Below are 19,810 nucleotides of genomic sequence, written 5' to 3' on the forward strand. Positions count from 1 at the left end.
TTGAGAGATCTCTGATAGCGATATTTATGGGTCAGTGTGGGACAGGTGAGGAAAAAGGAAGAGTCATATGAAGATACGTAAAAGTCATATACATAGATACATAGATATAGGAAAAGACCAGCTGGTCCATCTAGCCTGTCCCATGTAGCAGTGGTTCTTTATACAGCATGATTCAAACACTCCCTATCCACCAGCAGCCATGTAATTTGCTGGGAGAGGTGAAAAACCAGATAAAAACCAACCTGTCCCACTCCTCTACGCCTCCCCTCCCTCTACGCCTCCCCTCCCTCTGCACTCCCCTCCTCCTCTCCTCTACCCCTCCCCTAACTCCTCTCCTCCATCTCCCCTCATTCCCCCACCCCACTCCCTCTCCCCTCCCTCCCCCATCCCTCTCCTCTACACCTCCCCTCCCTCTCCACTCCCCTCCTGCTCTCCTCTACCCCTCCCCTAACTCCTCTCCTCCATCTCCCCTCATTCCTCAACTCTGCTCCCTCTCCCTTTTCCCTCTCCCCTCCCTCTCCCCCTCACTCTCCCTTCCCTCTCCCCATCCGCTCCTCCTCTCCTCTACCTCTCTCCTCCCCTCTCTCCTCCTCATTCCTTCACCCCCTCCCCATTCCCTCAACCTTTCCTCTTCCACCTCTTATACTTAGCCCCTCTACCCTGCTCCCCACCTAGGGGAATAAAATCTAGGAAAGTTCCTCTCTGACCCCTGCCTCCCCACCCCGCCACTAGGTGATCGAAACAAGTCCATGGGATCAGGTTGACCAAGACCTATGTTACTTGGCAGACTCCTCTTGTGTGACATGATCTCTGCCTGAGATAGGAATGGGTGCAGCTATTCTTTGAATGTATACAGTGATCAGTCTTCCTGAGGAGGAGGGCGGGTGATATGCTGTTAATTTGTTTCCTAATGTGTGATTAAAATCATTTGAAGGCAAGTCGACAGTAGCATCTCTGCTGGAGAGGTTCTATGACCCTGTCAGTGGAGTTATCACCTTAGACGGATATGACATCAGGACCCTGGATCCAAATTGGCTGCGCAGTCACATTGTCGGATACATCAGCCAGGTCAGCACTCTCCCACCTCCCTCCCACCTCCCTCTCCCCTCCCTCCCACCTACCTCCCTCCCACCTCCCTCTCCCCTCCCTCCCACCTCCCTCCCTCTCCCCTCCCTCCCCCGTCCCTCTCCTCTACGCCTCCCCTCCCTCTCCACTCCCCTCCTCCTCTCCTCTACCCCTCCCCTAACTCCTCTCCTCCATCTCACCTGATTCCCCCAACACACTCCCTCTCCCCTCCCTCCCCTGTCCCACTCCTCTACGCCTCCCCTCCCTCTACGCCTCCCCTCCCTCTGCACTCCCCTCCTCCTCTCCTCTACCCCTCCCCTAACTCCTCTCCTCCATCTCCCCTCATTCCCCCACCCCACTCCCTCTCCCCTCCCTCCCCCATCCCTCTCCTCTACACCTCCCCTCCCTCTCCACTCCCCTCCTGCTCTCCTCTACCCCTCCCCTAACTCCTCTCCTCCATCTCCCCTCATTCCTCAACTCTGCTCCCTCTCCCTTTTCCCTCTCCCCTCCCTCTCCCCCTCACTCTCCCTTCCCTCTCCCCATCCGCTCCTCCTCTCCTCTACCTCTCTCCTCCCCTCTCTCCTCCTCATTCCTTCACCCCCTCCCCATTCCCTCAACCTTTCCTCTTCCACCTCTTATACTTAGCCCCTCTACCCTGCTCCCCACCTCAGTTACCCCTCCTCCTGCCGCTCTCCTCCCCTTTTTCTTCTCCTCCCCGCCCTTCTCTTAAAGTGTTGTTAAAGATTTGTTAATATCCTCCCCGGGTGGGGCTGTTGTCAATGTTCCCCCGGGATTGATCTTCCCTCAGCCATGTATATGAATTGCAGGAGCCAGTGCTTTTTGGCACCACCATCAAGGAGAATATTCGATTCGCAAAACCAGACGCCACGGATGAGGAGGTGTATGAGGCGGCACGGCAGGCAAACGCAGACGGCTTCATCCAGAGCTTCCCTGATGGATACATGACCATTGTGGGTATGTGTGACGCCACATCTTACACCTGCTGATAGATCATGTAGTCACAGAGAACACACCTCAAATCATCAAACACAGAGAGAACACACCTCAAATCATCAAACACAGAGAACACACCTTAAATCATCAAACACAGAGAGAACACACCTCAAATCATCAAACGCAGAGAGAACACACCTCAAATCATCAAACACAGAGAACACACCTCAAATCATCAAACACACAGAGAGAACACACCTCAAATCATCAAACACACAGAGAACACACCTCAAATCATCAAACACAGAGAGAACACACCTCAAATCATCAAACACAGAGAACACACCTCAAATCATCAAACACACAGAGAGAACACACCTCAAATCATCAAACACACAGAGAACACACCTCAAATCATCAAACACAGAGAGAACACACCTCAAATCATCAAACACAGAGAACACACCTCAAATCATCAAACACACAGAGAGAACACACCTCAAATCATCAAACACAGACAGAACACACCTCAAATCATCAAACACACAGAGAGAACACCTCAAATCATCAAACACAGAGAGAACACACCTCAAATCATCAAACACAGAGAACACACCTCAAATCATCAAACACACAGAGAGAACACACCTCAAATCATCAAACACAGAGAACACACCTCAAATCATCAAACACAGAGAACACACCTCAAATCATCAAACACAGAGAACACACCTCAAATCATCAAACACACACAGAGAACACACCTCAAATCATCAAACACAGAGAGAACATACCTCAAATCATCAAACACACAAGGAGAACACACCTCAAATCATCAAACACAGAGAACACACCTCAAATCATCAAACACACAGAAAACACATCTCAAATCATCAAACACAGAGAACACACCTGAAATCATGAAACACAGAGAGAACACACCTCAAATCATCAAACACAGAGAACACACCTCAAATCATCAAACACAGAGAGAACACACCTCAAATCATCAAACACACAGAAAACACACCTCAAATCATCAAACACAGAGAACACACCTCAAATCATCAAACACAGAGAGAACACACCTCAAATCATCAAACACAGAGAGAACACACCTCAAATCATCAAACACAGAGAACACACCTCAAATCATCAAAACACAGAGAGAACACACCTCAAATCATCAAACACAGAGAACACACCTCAAATCATCAAACACAGAGAACACACCTCAAATCATCAAACACAGAGAACACACCACAAATCATCAAACACAGAGAACACACCTCAAATCATCAAACACAGAGAACACACCACAAATCATCAAACACAGAGAACACACCTCAAATCATCAAACGCAGAGAACACACCACAAATCATCAAACACAGAGAACACACCTCAAATCATCAAACACAGAGAGAACACACCTCAAATCATCAAACACAGAGAGAACACACCTCAAATCATCAAACACAGAGAACACACCTCAAATCATCAAAACAAAGAGAGAACACACCTGAAATCATCAAACACAGAGAACACACCTCAAATCATCAAACACAGAGAGAACACTCCTCAAATCATCAAACACAGAGAACACACCTCAAATCATCAAACACAGAGAACACACCTCAAATCATCAAACACAGAGAGAACACTCCTCAAATCATCAAACGCAGAGAACACACCACAAATCATCAAACACAGAGAACACACCTCAAATCATCAAACACAGAGAGAACACACCTCAAATCATCAAACACAGAGAATACATCTCAAATCATCAAACACAGAGAGAACACACCTCAAATCATGAAACACACAGAAAACACACCTCAAATCATCAAACACAGAGAACACACCTCAAATCATCAAACACAGAGAACACACCTCAAATCATCAAACACAGAGAGAACACACCTCAAATCATCAAACACAGAGAACACACCTCAAATCATCAAAACACAGAGAGAACACACCTCAAATCATCAAACACAGAGAACACACCTCAAATCATCAAACACAGAGAACACACCTGAAATCATCAAACACAGAGAACACACCACAAATCATCAAACACACAGAGAGAACACACCTCAAATCATCAAACACAGAGAGAACACACCTCAAATCATCAAACACAGAGAGAACACACCTCAAATCATCAAACACACAGAGAACACACCTCAAATCATCAAACACAGAGAGAACACACCTCAAATCATCAAACACAGAGAACACACCTCAAATCATCAAACACAGAGAACACACCTCAAATCATCAAACACAGAGAGAACACTCCTCAAATCATCAAAACAAAGAGAGAACACACCTCAAATCATCAAGCACAGAGAACACACCTCAAATCATCAAAACACAGAGAACACACCTCAAATCATCAAACACAGAGAACACACCTCAAATCATCAAACACAGAGAACACACCTCAAATCATCAAACACAGAGAACACACCACAAATCATCAAACACAGAGAACACACCTCAAATCATCAAACACAGAGAGAACACACCTCAAATCATCAAACACAGAGAGAACACACCTCAAATCATCAAACACAGAGAGAACACACCTCACATCATCAAACACAGAGAACACACCTCAAATCATCAAACACAGAGAGAACACACCTCAAATCATCAAACAAAGAGAGAACACACCTCAAATCATCAAACACAGAGAGAACACTCCTCAAATCATCAAACAAAGAGAGAACACACCTCAAATCATCAAACACAGAGAACACACCTCACATCATCAAACACAGAGAGAACACTCCTCAAATCATCAAACAAAGAGAGAACACACCTCAAATCATCAAACACAGAGAACACACCTCAAATCATCAAACACAGAGAGAACACACCTCAAATCATGAAACACACAGAAAACACACCTCAAATCATCAAACACAGAGAACACACCTCAAATCATCAAACACAGAGAACACACCTCAAATCATCAAACACAGAGAACACACCTCAAATCATCAAACACAGAGAGAACACACCTCAAATCATCAAACACAGAGAACACACCTCAAATCATCAAACACAGAGAACACACCTTAAATCATCAAACACAGAGAACACACCTGAAATCATCAAACACAGAGAACACACCTGAAATCATCAAACACAGAGAACACACCTCAAATCATCAAACACAGAGAGAACACACCTCAAATCATCAAACACAGAGAGAACACACCTCAAATCATCAAACACAGAGAGAACACACCTCAAATCATCAAACACAGAGAACACACCTCAAATCATCAAACGCAGAGAACACACCACAAATCATCAAACACAGAGAACACACCTCAAATCATCAAACACAGAGAACACACCTCAAATCATCAAACACAGAGAACACACCTCAAATTATCAAACGCAGAGAACACACCTCAAATCATCAAACACAGACAACACACCTCAAATCATTAAACACAGAGAGAACACCTCAAATCATCAAACACAGAGAACACACCTCAAATCATCAAACACAGAGAACACACCTCAAATCATCAAACACAGAGAACACACCTCAAATCATCAAACACAGAGAACACACCTCAAATCATCAAACACAGAGAACACACCTCAAATCATCAAACACAGAGAACACACCTCAAATCATCAAACACAGAGAACACACCTCAAATCATCAAACACAGAGAACACACCTCAAATCATCAAACACACAGAGAGAACACACCTCAAATCATCAAACACAGAGAGAACACACCTCAAATCATCAAACACACACAGAGAACACACCTCAAATCATCAAACACAGAGAGAACACACCTCAAATTATCAAATGCAGAGAACACACCTCAAATCATCAAACATAGAGAACACACCTCAAATCATCAAACACAGAGAGAGAACACACCTGAAATCATCAAACACAGAGAGAACACACCTCAAATCATCAAACACAGAGCGAACACACCTCAAATCATCAAACACAGAGAGAACACACCTCAAATCATCAAACACAGAGAGAACACACCTCAAATCATCAAACACAGAGAACACACCTCAAATCATCAAACACAGAGAGAACACACCTCAAATCATCAAACACAGAGAACACACCTCAAATCATCAAAACACAGAGAGAACACACCTCAAATCATCAAACACAGAGAAAACACCTCAAATCATCAAACACAGAGAACACACCTGAAATCATCAAACACAGAGAACACACCTCAAATCATCAAACACAGAGAGAACACACCTCAAATCATCAAACACAGAGAGAACACACCTCAAATCATCAAACACAGAGAACACACCTCAAATCATCAAACGCAGAGAACACACCACAAATCATCAAACACAGAGAACACACCTCAAATCATCAAACACAGAGAACACACCTCAAATCATCAAACACAGAGAGAACACACCTCAAATCATCAAACACAGAGAACACACCTCAAATTATCAAACGCAGAGAACACACCTCAAATCATCAAACACAGACAACACACCTCAAATCATTAAACACAGAGAGAACACCTCAAATCATCAAACACAGAGAACACACCTCAAATCATCAAACACAGAGAACACACCTCAAATCATCAAACACAGAGAGAACACACCTCAAATTATCAAACGCAGAGAACACACCTCAAATCATCAAACACAGACAACACACCTCAAATCATCAAACACAGAGAGAACACACCTCAAATCATCAAAACACAGAGAGAACACACCTCAAATCATCAAACACAGAGAGAACACACCTCAAATCATCAAACACAGAGAGAATACACCTCAAATCATCAAACATAGACAACACACCTCAAATCATCAAACATAGAGAACACACCTCAAATCATCAAACATAGAGAACACACCTCAAATCATCAAACACAGAGAGAGAACACACCTCAAATCATCAAACACAGAGAACACACCTCAAATCATCAAACACAGAGAGAACACACCTCAAATCATCAAACACAGAGAGAACACACCTCAAATCATCAAACACAGAGAACACACCTCAAATCATCAAACACAGAGAACACACCTCAAATCATCAAACACAGAGAACACACCTCAAATCATCAAACACAGAGCGAACACACCTCAAATCATCAAACACAGAGAACATACCTCAAATTATCAAACACAGAGAACATACCTCAAATTATCAAACACAGCACGAACACACCTCAAATCATCAAACACAGCACGAACACACCTCAAATCATCAAACACAGAGAACACACCTCAAATCATCAAACACAGAGAGAACACACCTCAAATCATCAAAACACAGAGAATACATCTCAAATCATAAAAACTGATAGTTTGATTGTAATTCACCCGTGAGAATACAGTCAGCACCTTTGAGGGAGCGCAAAGGACAGAATCATCAGTAAATTAACAGATCAGTAAATGTGTTTATTAATGGCCTTCGTTTATTGGCCAGGTGAGCGGGGAATGGCTCTCTCTGGGGGACAGAAGCAGCGAATCGCCATCGCCCGTGCCCTGATTAAAAATCCGTGCATCCTGGTCCTGGATGAGGCCACCAGTGCGCTGGACGCGGAATCGGAGAGAGTGGTACAGGAGGCGCTGGACCGCATACAGAAAGGGCGCACGGTGCTGGTCATTGCGCACAGGCTGAGCACGATCATGGCAGCTGACATCATCTGCGTCCTCGCCAATGGCCACGTGAAGGAGGTCTGTATGGTTCTTCACCCTTGGGATGTAGCTGCTGCTCCCCACCATTGGCCCCTAACTAGCAACGCGTCAACGCAGGGAATGGGAATTGGCAAAACAGGTCAAGGCAAACCGCGTCCTATAGTGAGGGCTCGAATCCCGGGGCCCCACATTAAAAATGGTCGCAGTCATCAGGGGAACTTCTCAGTGAAACAGTTATCCAGCTACAGAATACGAAACCTGAGGAGGGCACTGAGGCGGGCAGTGTGAGAGAGAGAGAGAGAGAGAGGAAGGATTGACGGGTATGGGGAGAAGGTGCGTCGGTGGGGTTTGAGGATATGGGAAGAAGGTGTTTGGAGGAATTGAGTGATATGGGGAATAGGTAGGTAGGTGGGGTTGAGGGATATGGGGAGTAGGTGGGGTTGCGGGATATGGCGAGTAGGTGGGGTTGAGGGATATGGGGAGGAGGGATTGAGGGATATGGGGAGGAGGTGGGTAGGTGGGGTTGAGGGATATGGGGAGGAGGTGGGTAGGAGGGATATGTGGAGGTGGGTAGGTGCGGTTGAGGGATATGGGGAGGAGGTGGGTAGGTGGGGTTGAGGGATATGGGGAGGAGGTGGGTAGGAGGGATTGAGGGTTATGAGGAGGAGGTGGGTAGGTGGGGTTGAGGGATATGGGGAGGAGGTGGGTAGGAGGGATTGAGGGATATGTGGAGGTGGGTAGGTGGGGTTGAGGGATATGGCGAGGAGGTGGGGAGGTGGGGTTGAAGGATATGTGGAGGTGGGTAGGAGGGATTGAGGGTTATGAGGAGGAGGTGGGTAGGTGGGGTTGAGGGATATGTGGAGGTGGGTAGGTGGGGAGGTGGGTAGGTGGGGTTGAGGGCTATGGGGAGGTGGGTGGGGTTGAGGGATGTGGGGAGGAGGTGGGTGGGGTTGAGGGATGTGGGGAGGAGGGTAGGAGGGATTGAGGGAGGTGGGTAGGTGGGGTTTGGGGATATGGGGAGGAGGGTAGGTGGGGTTTGGGGATATGGGGAGGAGGGTAGGTGGGGTTTGGGGATATGGGGAGGAGGGTAGGTGGGGTTTGGGGATATGGCGAGGTGGGGAGGTGGGGGTTGGGGATATGGGGAGGAGGGTAGGTGGGGTTTGGGGATATGGGGAGGTGGGTGGGGTTGAGGGATGTGGGGAGGAGAGTAGGAGGGATTGAGGGATATGGGGAGGTGGGTAGGTGGGGTTTGGGGATATGGGGAGGAGGATAGGTGGGGTTTGGGGATATGGCGAGGTGGGGTTTGGGGATATGGGGAGGAGGGTAGGTGGGGTTTGGGGATATGGGGAGGTGGGGTTTGGGGATATGGGGAGGTGGGTGGGGTTGAGGGATGTGGGTAGGTGGGGTTTGGGGATATGGGGAGGAGGGTAGGTGGGGTTTGGGGATATGGCGAGGTGGGGAGGTGGGGTTTGGGGATATGGGGAGGTGGGTGGGGTTGAGGGATGTGGGTAGGTGGGGTTTGGGGATATGGGGAGGTGGGTGGGGTTGGGGTATATGTGGGGAGGTGGGTGGGTGGGGTTTGGGTATATGGGGAGGAGGGTAGGTGGGTACGAGTGAAGTTCTGATGCCCGAGGCCAACATTTATCCCTCAGCCACTGTCACTAAAACAGAATAACTGGATCACTCATCAAGTTTTGAAATATTGAAGCTATTTTAATTAACGTCTGATTTGATAGAGGTTTAAAATGATGAAGGGATGGAACAGAGTAGATAGAAACAGACTGTTTCCAGCAGTCTAGAATGAGGGGACAGGGATATAAGATTAAATGTAAGAGATTTACATAGAAACATAGAAGATAGGAGCAGGAGTAGGCCATTCGGCCCCTCGAGCCTGCTCCGCCATTCAATGAGATCATGGCTGATCATCCAAATTCAGTACCCGGTCCCTGCTTCCTCCCCATATCCCTTGATCCCTTTAGCCTCAAGAAATATATCCAACTCCTTCTTGACTATATTTAATGAATTGGCCTCTACTGCCTTCTGTGGTAGAGAATTCCACAGGTTCACCACTCTCTGGGTGAAGAAATTCCTCCTCATCTCTGTCCTAAAAGGCCTACCGCTTATCCTTAGACTGTGTCCCCTGGTTCTGGACTCCCCGGCCATCGGGAACATCCTTCCTGCATCTAGTCTGTCCAGTCCTGTCAGAATTTTATAAGTTTCAATGAGATCCCCTCTCATTCTTCTAAACTCCAGTGAGTATAAGCCCAATCGACCCAATCTCTCCTCATACGTCATTCCTGCCATCCCAGGTATCAGTCTGGTGAATCTTCGCTGCACTCCCTCCATGGCAAGAACATCCTTCCTCAGATAAGGTGACCAAAACTGCGCACAATACTCAAGATGTGGTCTCACCAAGGCCCTGTACAACTGCAGCAAGACAGCCTTGTTCCTGTACTCAAACCCTCTTGCTACAAAGACCAACATACCATTTGCCTTATTATCCGCCTGCTGCACCTGCATGCTTACCTTCAGCGACTGATGCACAAGGACACCCAGGTCTCACTGCAGTTCCCCTTCTCCCAATCTATTGCCATTCAGATAATAATCTGCCTTCCTGTTTTTGCCTCCAAAGTGGATAACCTCGCATTTATCCACGTTATATTGCATCTGCCATGCTTCTGCCCAATCACCCAACCTGTCCAAATCATCCTGGAGTTTCTCGGCATCCTCCTCACAGCACACACGCCCACCCAGCTTTGTGTCGTCTGCAAATTTGGAGATATTACATCTAGTTCCTTTGTCTAGATCATTAATATATATTGTGAATAGCTGGGGCCCAAGGACCGATCCCAGCGGTACCCCACCAGTCACTGCTTGCCACTCGGAAAAAGACCCGTTTATTCCAACTCTTTGCTTTCTGTCTGCCAACCAGTTCTCTATCCAAGTCAATACCTTGCCCCCAATCCCATGTGCCTTAACTTTACATGCTAATCTCTTATGCGGGACCTTATCAAAAGCCTTCTGAAAGTCCAAATACACCACATCCACTGGTTCTCCCTTATCTATTTTACCAGTTACATCCTCAAAAAATTCCAGTAGATTAGTCAAGCACGATTTAGCTTTTGTAAATCCATGTTGACTTTGTCCGATCCTGTCACTGTTTTCCAAGTGCTCTGCTATTACATCTTTTATAATGGACTCTAGCATTTTCCCCACTACCGATGTCAGGCTTACCGGTCTGTAATTCCCCGTTTTCTCTCTACCACCTTTTTTGAATAGTGGGGTAACATTAGCTACCCTCCAATCCATGGGTACTGTTCCAGATTCCATCGAATGCTGGAAGATGATCAGCAGAGCATCAACTATTTCTAGGGCCACTTCCTTAAGTACCCTAGGATGTAGATTATCCGGCCCTGGGGATTTATCGGCCTTCAATCCCATCAATTTCCATAACACCATTTCCCTACAAATAATGATTTCTTTCAGTTCCTCCCTTTCATCAGACCCTATGTTCCCCAACATCTCTGGGAGGTTATTTGTGTCCTCCTTTGTGAAGACAGAACCAAAATATGTATTTAATTGGTCAGCCATTTCTTTGTTCCCCATTATAAATTCCCCTGATTCTGACTGCAAGGGACCTACGCTTGACTTCACCAATCTTTTTCTCTTCACATATCTATAGAAGCTTTTACAGTCAGTTTTTATGTTCCCTGCAAGCTTACTCTCATATTCTATTTTCCCTTTCTTAATTAATCCCTTTGTCCTCCTTTGTTGAATCCTAAACTGCTCCCAATCCTCAGGTTTACTGCTTTTTCTGGCCAATTTATATGTCCTCTCCTTGGATCTTATGCTATCCCTAATTTCCCTTGTTAGCCACGGTTGAGTCACCTTTTTAAAAAAATTTTGCCAAACTGGGATGAACAAATTCTGTAGTTCATCCATGTGGTCTTTGAATGTATGCCATTGCCTATCCACCGTCAACCCTTTGAGTGACATTCCCCAATCAATCCTACCCAACTCGCGCCTCAGACCATCGTAGTTTCCTTTATTTAAATTTAGGATCCTAGTCTCTGAGTCAACTACTTCATTCTCCATCTTAATGAAGAATTCGATCATATTATGATCGCTCCGACCCAAGGGGCCTCGTACAACAAGATTGCTAATTAATCCTTTCTCGTTACATAATACCCAGTCTAAGATGGCCTAATCTGTGGTTGGTTCCTCGACATATTGGTCCAGGAAACCATCCCTTAAACACTCCAGGAATTCCTCCTCCACAGTATTGTTACTAATTTGGTTAGCCCAATCTATATGTGGATTAAAGTCACCCATGATGACTGCTGTGCCCTTATTGCACGCTTCTCTAATTTCCCTTTTAATTCCGTCCCCAACCTCCACATTACTGTTTGGCGGTCTATATACCACACCCACTAATGTTTTCTGCCCCTTGGTATTTCTCAGTTCTACCCATATAGCTTCCACATCAGAGCTAATATCCTTCCTTACAACTGTGTTAATCCCTTCTTTAACCAGCAATGCTACCCTACCTCCCTTTCCTTTTTGCCTATCTTTCCTGAATATTGAATACCCCTGGATGTTGAGTTCCCAGCCTTGGCCACCCTGGAGCCATGTTTCCGTAATCCCAATCAAATCATATTCGTTTACCTCTATTTGCGCAGCTAATTTATCCACCTTATTACGAATGCTCCTCGCATTAAGACACAAATCCTTCAGGCTTGTTTTTTTAATGCTCTTACACCTATTAGAATTATTATTTACTGTGGCCATGTTTGACTTAAACCGTTGATTTCTCTGACTGCCACTTTTGTTTTTCTCCTTCCTATCTTTTGCTTTTATCCTTGTTTCCCTTTCCTCTGTCCCCTTGCTCACGTTCCCAACCCCCTGCCATTTTAGTTTAAACCCTTCCCCAGAGCACTAGCAAACACTCCCCCATGGACATCAGTCCCGGCCCTGCCCAGGTGCAAACTGTCCAGTTTGAACTGGTCCCACCTCCCCCAGAACCGGTTAAGACAGAGAGCCGGAGGAACTCTTTTCCACAGAGGGTTGTGAGGCTGCGGAATTCACTCCCGGAATTTTGGAAGGGGAGGGTGAACAGCCAGTTGTCATGGTGCATATAGGTACCAACGATATAGGTAAAAACCGGGATGAGGTCCTAAAAGCTGACTATAGGGAGTTAGGAGGTAAATTAAAAAATAGGACCTCAAAATGTAATCTCAGGATTGCTACCAGTGCCACGTGCTAGTCAGAATAGAACTAGAAGGGTATTTCAGATGAATACGTGGCTAGAGGAATGGTGCAAGAGGGAGGGTTTAAAATTCCTGGGACATTGGAACCAGTTCTGGGGGAGGTGGGACCAGTACAAACTGGACGGTTTGCACCTGGGCAGGACCGGGACCGATGTCCTAGGGGGAGTGTTTGCTAGTGCTGTAGGGGAGGGTTTAAACTAAAATGGCAGGGGGTTGGGAACCTGTGCAGGGAGACAGAGGAAAGGGAAACAAGGATAGAAGCAGAAGACAGGAAGGAGAAAAGCAAAAGTGGCAGTCGGAGTAATCAAGGGTTTAAATCAAACACGGCTAGAGTAAATAATAATTCTAAAAGGTCTAAGAGTGTTAAAAAAATAAGCCTGAAGGCCTTGTGTCTTAATGCGAGGAGCATTCGTAATAAGGTGGATGAATTCGCTGTGCAAATAGATGTAAACGGATATGATATGATTGGTATTACGGAAACATGGCTCCAGGGTGACCAAGGCTGGGAACTCAACATCCAATTCAATATTCAGGAAAGAGAGGCAAAAAGGAAAAGGAGGTGGGGTAGCATTGCTGGTTAAAGAGGAGATTAACACAATTATAAGGAAGGATATTAGCTCTGATGATGTGGAATCTGTATGGGTAGAGCTGAGAAATACCAAGGGGCAGAAAACGTTAGTGGAAGTTGTATACAGACCCCCAAACAGTAATGCGGAGGTTGGGGATGGCATTAAACGGGAAATTAGAGAAGCGTGCAATAAGGGCACAGCAGTTATCATGGGCGACTTTAATCGACATATAGATTGGGCTAACCAAATTAGTAACAATACTGCGGAGGAGGAATTCCTAGAATGTGTACGGATGGTTTACTGGACCAATATGTCGAGGAACCAACTAGAGATCAGGCCATCTTAGACTGGGTATTATGTAATGAGAAAGGAATAATTAGCAATCTTGTTGTGCGAAGCCCCTTGGGGTGGAGCGATCATAATATGATAGAGTTCTTCATGAAGAGAGTGAAGTAGTTGACTCAGAGACTAGGGTCCTGAATTTAAATAAAGGAAACTACGATGGTATGAGGTGCGAGTTGGGTAGGATTGATTGGGGAATGTTACTCAAAGGGTTGACGGTGGATAGGCAATGGAAAACATTTACAGATCGCATGGATGAACTATAGAATTTGTTCATCCCTGTTTGACATAAAAATAAAACAAAAAAGGTGACTCAACCGTGGCTAACAAGGGAAATTAGGGATAGCATAAGATCCAAAGAGAGGACATATAAATTGGCCAGAACTGCAGTAAATCTGACGATTGGGAGCAGTTTAGGATTCAGCAAAGGAGGACAAAGGGATTAGGAGGGGGAAAATACAGTATGAGAGTAAGCTTGCAGGGAACATAAAAACTGACTGTAAAAGCTTCTATAGATATGTGAAGAGAAAAAGATTGGTGAAGTCAAGCGTAGGTCCCTTGCAGTCAGAATCAGGGGAATTTATAATGGGGAACAAAGAAATGGCAGACCAATTAAATACATACTTTGGTTCTGTCTTCACAAAGGAGGACACAAATAACCTCCCAGAGATGTCGGGGAACATAGGGTCTAATGAGAGGGAGGAACTGAATGAAATCAGTTTTTGTCGGGAAATGGTGTTAGGGAAATTGATGGGATTGAAGGCCGATAAATCCCCAGGGCCTGATAATCTACATCCTAAGGTACTTAAGGAAGTGGCCCTAGAAATAGTAGATGCATTGCTGGTCATCTTCCAAAATTCTATAGATTCTGGAACAGTTCCCATGGATTGGAGGGTAGCTAATGTTACCCCACTATTCAAAAAAGGAGGTAGAGAGAAAATGGGGAATTATAGACCAGTAAGCCTGACATCGGTAGTGGGGAAAATGCTAGAGTCCATTATAAAAGATGTAATAGCAGAGCACTTGGAAAACAGTGACAGGATCGGACAGCACGGTGGCATAGTGGTTAGCACTGTTGCCTCACAGCGCCAGGGACCCGGGTTCAAATCCGGCCTCGGGCGACTGTCTGTGTGGAGTTTGCACATTCTCCCTGTGCAGGTTAGGTTGATTTGGCTATGATAAATTGACCCTTAGTGTTAGGGGATTAAATACGTGGGGTTACGGGGATAGGGTGGGATATGTGTCGGTGCAGGCTCGATGGGCCGAAATGGCCTCTATCTGCACTGTAGATTCTGTGATTCTGTGATTCTCCCCGTGTTTGCGTGGGTTTACTCCGGGTGCTCCGGTTTCCTCCCACAGTCCAAAGATGTGCGGGTTAGGTTGATTGGCTATGATAAATTGACCCTTAGTGTTAGGGGGATTAAATACGTGGGGTTACGGGGATAGGGTGGGATATGTGTTGGTGTAGGGGTTACGGGGATCGGGTGGGATATGTGTCGGTGCAGGCTCGATGGGCCGAAATGGCCTCTATCTGCACTGTGTGGTTTCTGTGATTTCTGTGAAAGTCAACATGGATTTACAAAAGGTAAATCGTGCTTGACTAATCTACTGGAATTTTTTGAGGATGTAACTGGTAGAATAGATAAGGGAGAACCAGTGAATGTGGTGTATTTGGACTTTCAGAAGACTTTCGATAAGGTCCCGCATAAGAGATTAGCATGTAAAGTTAAGGCACATGGGATTGGGGGTAAGGTACTGACTTGGATAGAGAACTGGTTGGCAGACAGGAAGCAAAGAGTTGGAATAAACAGGTCTTTTTCCGAGTGGCAGGCAGTGACTAGTGGGGTACCGCAGGGATCGGTGCTAGGACCCCAGCTATTCACAATATATATCAATGATCTAGACGAGGGAACTAGATGTAATATCTCCAAGTTTGCAGACGACACACTGGGTGGGCGTGTGTGCTGTGAGGAGGATGCTGAGAAACTCCAGTATGATTTGGACAGGTTGGGTGATATGGCAGATGCAGTATAATGTGGATAAATGCGAGGTTATCCACTTTGGTGGCAAAAACAGGAAGGCAGATTATTATCTGAACGGCAATAGATTGGGAGAAGGGGAAGTGCAACGAGACCTGGGTGTCCTTGTGCACCAGTCGCTGAAGGTAAGAAGGCAAATGGTATGTTGGCCTTCGTAGCGAGAGGGTTTGAGTACAGGAACAAAGATGTCTTGCTGCAGTTTTACAGGGCCTTGGTGAGACCACACCTTGAGTATTGTGTGCAGTTTTGGTCGTCTTATCTGAGGAAGGATGTTCTTGCCATGAAGGGAGTGCAGCGAAGATTCACCAGACTGATACCTGGGATGGCAGGAATGACGTATGAGGAGAGATTGTGTCGATTGGGCTTATACTCGCTGGAGTTTAGAAGAATGCGAGAGGATCTCATTGAAACATAAAATTCTAACAGGACTAGACAGACTAGATGCAGGAAGGATGTTGCCACTGGCAGGGGAGTCCAGAACCAGGGGTCACAGTCTAAGGATAAGGGGTAAGCCATTTAGGACTGAGATAAGGAGGAATTTCTTCACCCAGAGAGTGGTGAACCTGTGGAATTCTCTACCACAGAAGGCAGTTGAGGCCAATTGATTAAATATATTCAAGAAGGAGTTAGTTAAGTTCAGTTCAGTTCAGTTCAGCTTTATTTGCCATATGTAACCAGTACAAGTACAAGTACAATGGAATGCTTATTCCCCGTGGGGACGCGTCAGCTATACATACAGCGCCGCGTTCAGAGTCAATACAATGGCTTCCCGTGGCAGTGGGAGCACGATGTCCCTCAGCCGCTCCGTCCTCCTCTTCACCGCGGCCTCCTCCTCACTGTTGCCGGCTCCACGTGTGATGGCCTGCTTCTCCCGCTCTGGCCGCCATGCCCGGCTCCCCTCCTCCCAGCCGGACTGCGCGTTACCCGCCATGGAGCTGCCGGCCGACGTGCTGCAGCGTGTCGACGTGTCTGCTGCTGCTGCTTGTTGCGCTGCGCTCCACCGCCCGACTCGCCGAACACATCGTCGGGATGTGAATGCTCCAATCGCCGCGGCCTCCTCCTCACCGTCGCCGGCTCCACGGCCCAGGGCCTGCTTCTCCCTCTCACGGGTCGGCCTCGGGCCGCCATGCTCGGCTCCCCTCCTCCCAGTCAGAATTCCTTCCCGCCGAGGAGCTGCCGGCCAATGTGCTCCAGCGGGTCGGCTTGGCTGCTGCTGCTGCTCACCGCGCTGTGCTGCCTCTGCCCGACTCGCCGAGCACCTCGCTCCGGTTGCGGGAGCGAGCGGCGAGAGCTGGCCGGCCAAAGCAGGGAGAGCGATCTCAGCACCGGACCGTCACGGCCGCCATTCTTAAGGCTAAAGGGATCAAGGGATATGGGGAGAAGGCAGGGACAGGGTACTGAATTTGGATGATCAGCCATGATCTCATTGAATGGCGGAACAGGCTCGAGGAGCCGAATGGCCTACTCCTGCTCCTATCTTCTATGTTTCTATGAGTCAGTGATTGAGACAGAGACCCTGTCAGCATTGAAGATCAGGTAAGATAAATAGTTAAGGAAAGTGGAATAAAGGAATATGGGAACAGGGCAAGTACATAGGATTAGGATACTGCTCATGTGAAGGATTGGTGGGGTCTGTTTCCATGTTATAATTTGGATGTAATTCTGTGCCCTTGTTGTTTGTGGGAACTTGCTGTATACACAATGGCTGCTGTATTTGCCTAATGTAGAGCAGTGACTGCACTTTATACCGGTTGATTGTATGGGAGGCCCTCTTGGACTTTGCTGAGAGGCATCTTGCAGCGATATCTAAATGCGAGATTCCCTGTACCTTTATGGTGAACCCCTCTCATTGCCATAGGTGGGGACACACGCCGAGCTGCTGCAAAGAGGAGGGCTGTACGCAGAGCTGGTCCGCAGACAAACCAGCGAGGAGACCATTATGTGAAGGAGCGGGAGAGCGAGCGAGGGAGAGCGAGTGAGGGAAAGCGACGAGAGTGAACGAGAGCAAGCACAATGGATTCCAGGCATTTATGCATCTTGAACAACTTCATTCAAACATAATAATACGGAAAGAAGCTATGGGTCCAATGGCCCCTCACCTGGGTAGTTCTGACAGCCCATTGTGGGCACTGAGATTTCAGCACAGTGTAATGGGTGTGGGGAGGGGTGGGGAGATTCCCTCACACTGACCACTGGAACTGTGAAAACACTCAGCCATACAAATCTAGATTCTGTGTCTGCCCAATCTGGGCTGTGCCTGCAGAGAGCCTGGTGAGCTGTGTAACACTGGGGTACAGTACTGGTGGATACAGGTCTGTCAGTGTATACCACTGGGGTACAGTACTGGTGGATACAGGTCTGTCACTGTATAACACTGGGGTACAGTACTGGTGGATACAGGTCTGTCAGTGTATACCACTGGGGTACAGTATTGGTGGATACAGGTCTGTCACTGTATAACACTGGGGTACAGTACTGGTGGGTACAGGTCTGTCACTGTATAACACTGGGGTACAGTACTGGTGGGTACAGGTCTGTCAGTGTATAACACTGGGGTACAGTACTGGTGGGTACAGGTCTGTCACTATAACACTGGGGTACAGTACTGGTGGGTACAGGTCTGTCGCTGTATAACACTGGGGTACAGTACTGGTGGGTACATGTCTGTCACTATATAACATGGGTACAGTACTGGTAGGTACAGGTCTGTCACTGTATAACACTGGGTTACAGTACTGGTGGGTACAGGTCTGTCACTATAACACGGGTACAGTACTGGTGGGTACAGGTCTGTCACTGTATAACATGGGTACAGTACTGGTGGGTACAGGTCTGTCACTATAACACTGGGTTACAGTACTGGTGGGCACAGGTCTGTCGCTGTATAACACGGGTACAGTACTGGTGGGTACAGGTCTGTCACTATAACACTGGGGTACAGTACTGGTGGGTACAGGTCTGTCACTATAACACTGGGGTAGAGTACTGGTGGGTACATGTCTGTCACTGTATAACATGGGTACAGTACTGGTAGGTACAGGTCTGTCAATGTATAACACTGGGGTACAGTACTGGTGGGTACAGGTCTGTCACTGTATAACACTGGGGTACAGTACTGGTGGGTACAGGTCTGTCGCTGTATAACACTGGGGTACAGTACTGGTGGGTACAGGTCTGTCACTGTATAACACTGGGGTACAGTACTGGTGGGTACAGGTCTGTCACTGTATAACACTGGGGTACAGTACTGGTCGGTACAGGTCTGTCACTGTATAACACTGGGGTACAGTACTGGTGGGTACAGGTCTGTCACTGTATAACACTGGGGTACAGTACTGTTGGGTACAGGTCTGTCACTGTATAACACTGGGGATACATGGCCCATAGAGTTGGCCAGAGCCTTCCTGTAAAGGTTACTTATCTGGGTGCTGAGAAGTTGTTGAGTTGTGTGAGGAATGTTATTTGGATGTTCAACTTTCTTTCTAAATTATACTTTCATCAGTCGAGCCTTGATTGTGTTTTTGTGTCTACGCAAGTGTACAGAATCAAACGGGTGCAAGCATTCTCACACACTCATTCTGTCACTCACTCACACACGTTCTGGAGAAACTGTTTGCACTGGCGGGAGGGTCAGTATCCAGAGGACACAGATTTAAGATAATTGATGTTCCAAGGTGCTTCACAGCCGTTGAAGTACTTCTGAAGTGCAGTAGCTGTTCTTTCGTATGGCAATCTGGCAAACAATTTGTTCAATCCAACTGAAGGTCAAGACGCGATCTTTTGGGAGATTTGAGAGACTGGGCGCGGTAAGTGTTGCACAAGATGTTCTTGGGCCTTTTTCTGAAACTGCTGCAGTCTGTGTGGTGAAGGTGCTCC

The 19,810-nt window shown here is 46.8% G+C and overlaps 1 protein-coding gene across 1 annotated transcript in view; it reads left to right on the forward strand.

Annotated features, from left to right (window-relative positions):
- Window positions 1-19,440, forward strand: part of abcb8 (ATP-binding cassette, sub-family B (MDR/TAP), member 8) — a 126,109-nt gene extending 106,669 nt beyond the window's left edge. The window contains exons 13-16 of the mRNA XM_085992192.1: window positions 935-1,068; window positions 1,893-2,040; window positions 7,506-7,756; window positions 17,793-19,440. Coding sequence (XP_085848318.1) covers window positions 935-1,068; window positions 1,893-2,040; window positions 7,506-7,756; window positions 17,793-17,879 — 620 coding nt within the window. The 3' untranslated portion in view covers window positions 17,880-19,440. The remainder of the gene's footprint in view (window positions 1-934; window positions 1,069-1,892; window positions 2,041-7,505; window positions 7,757-17,792) is intronic.
- The last annotated feature ends 370 nt before the right edge of the window (window positions 19,441-19,810 follow it).

The sequence above is a fragment of the Somniosus microcephalus genome, chromosome 7 (assembly GCF_052327205.1).
Source record: "Somniosus microcephalus isolate GS21.2 chromosome 7, FLI_Smic_1.0, whole genome shotgun sequence".
Taxonomy (NCBI): Eukaryota; Metazoa; Chordata; class Chondrichthyes; order Squaliformes; family Somniosidae; genus Somniosus; species Somniosus microcephalus.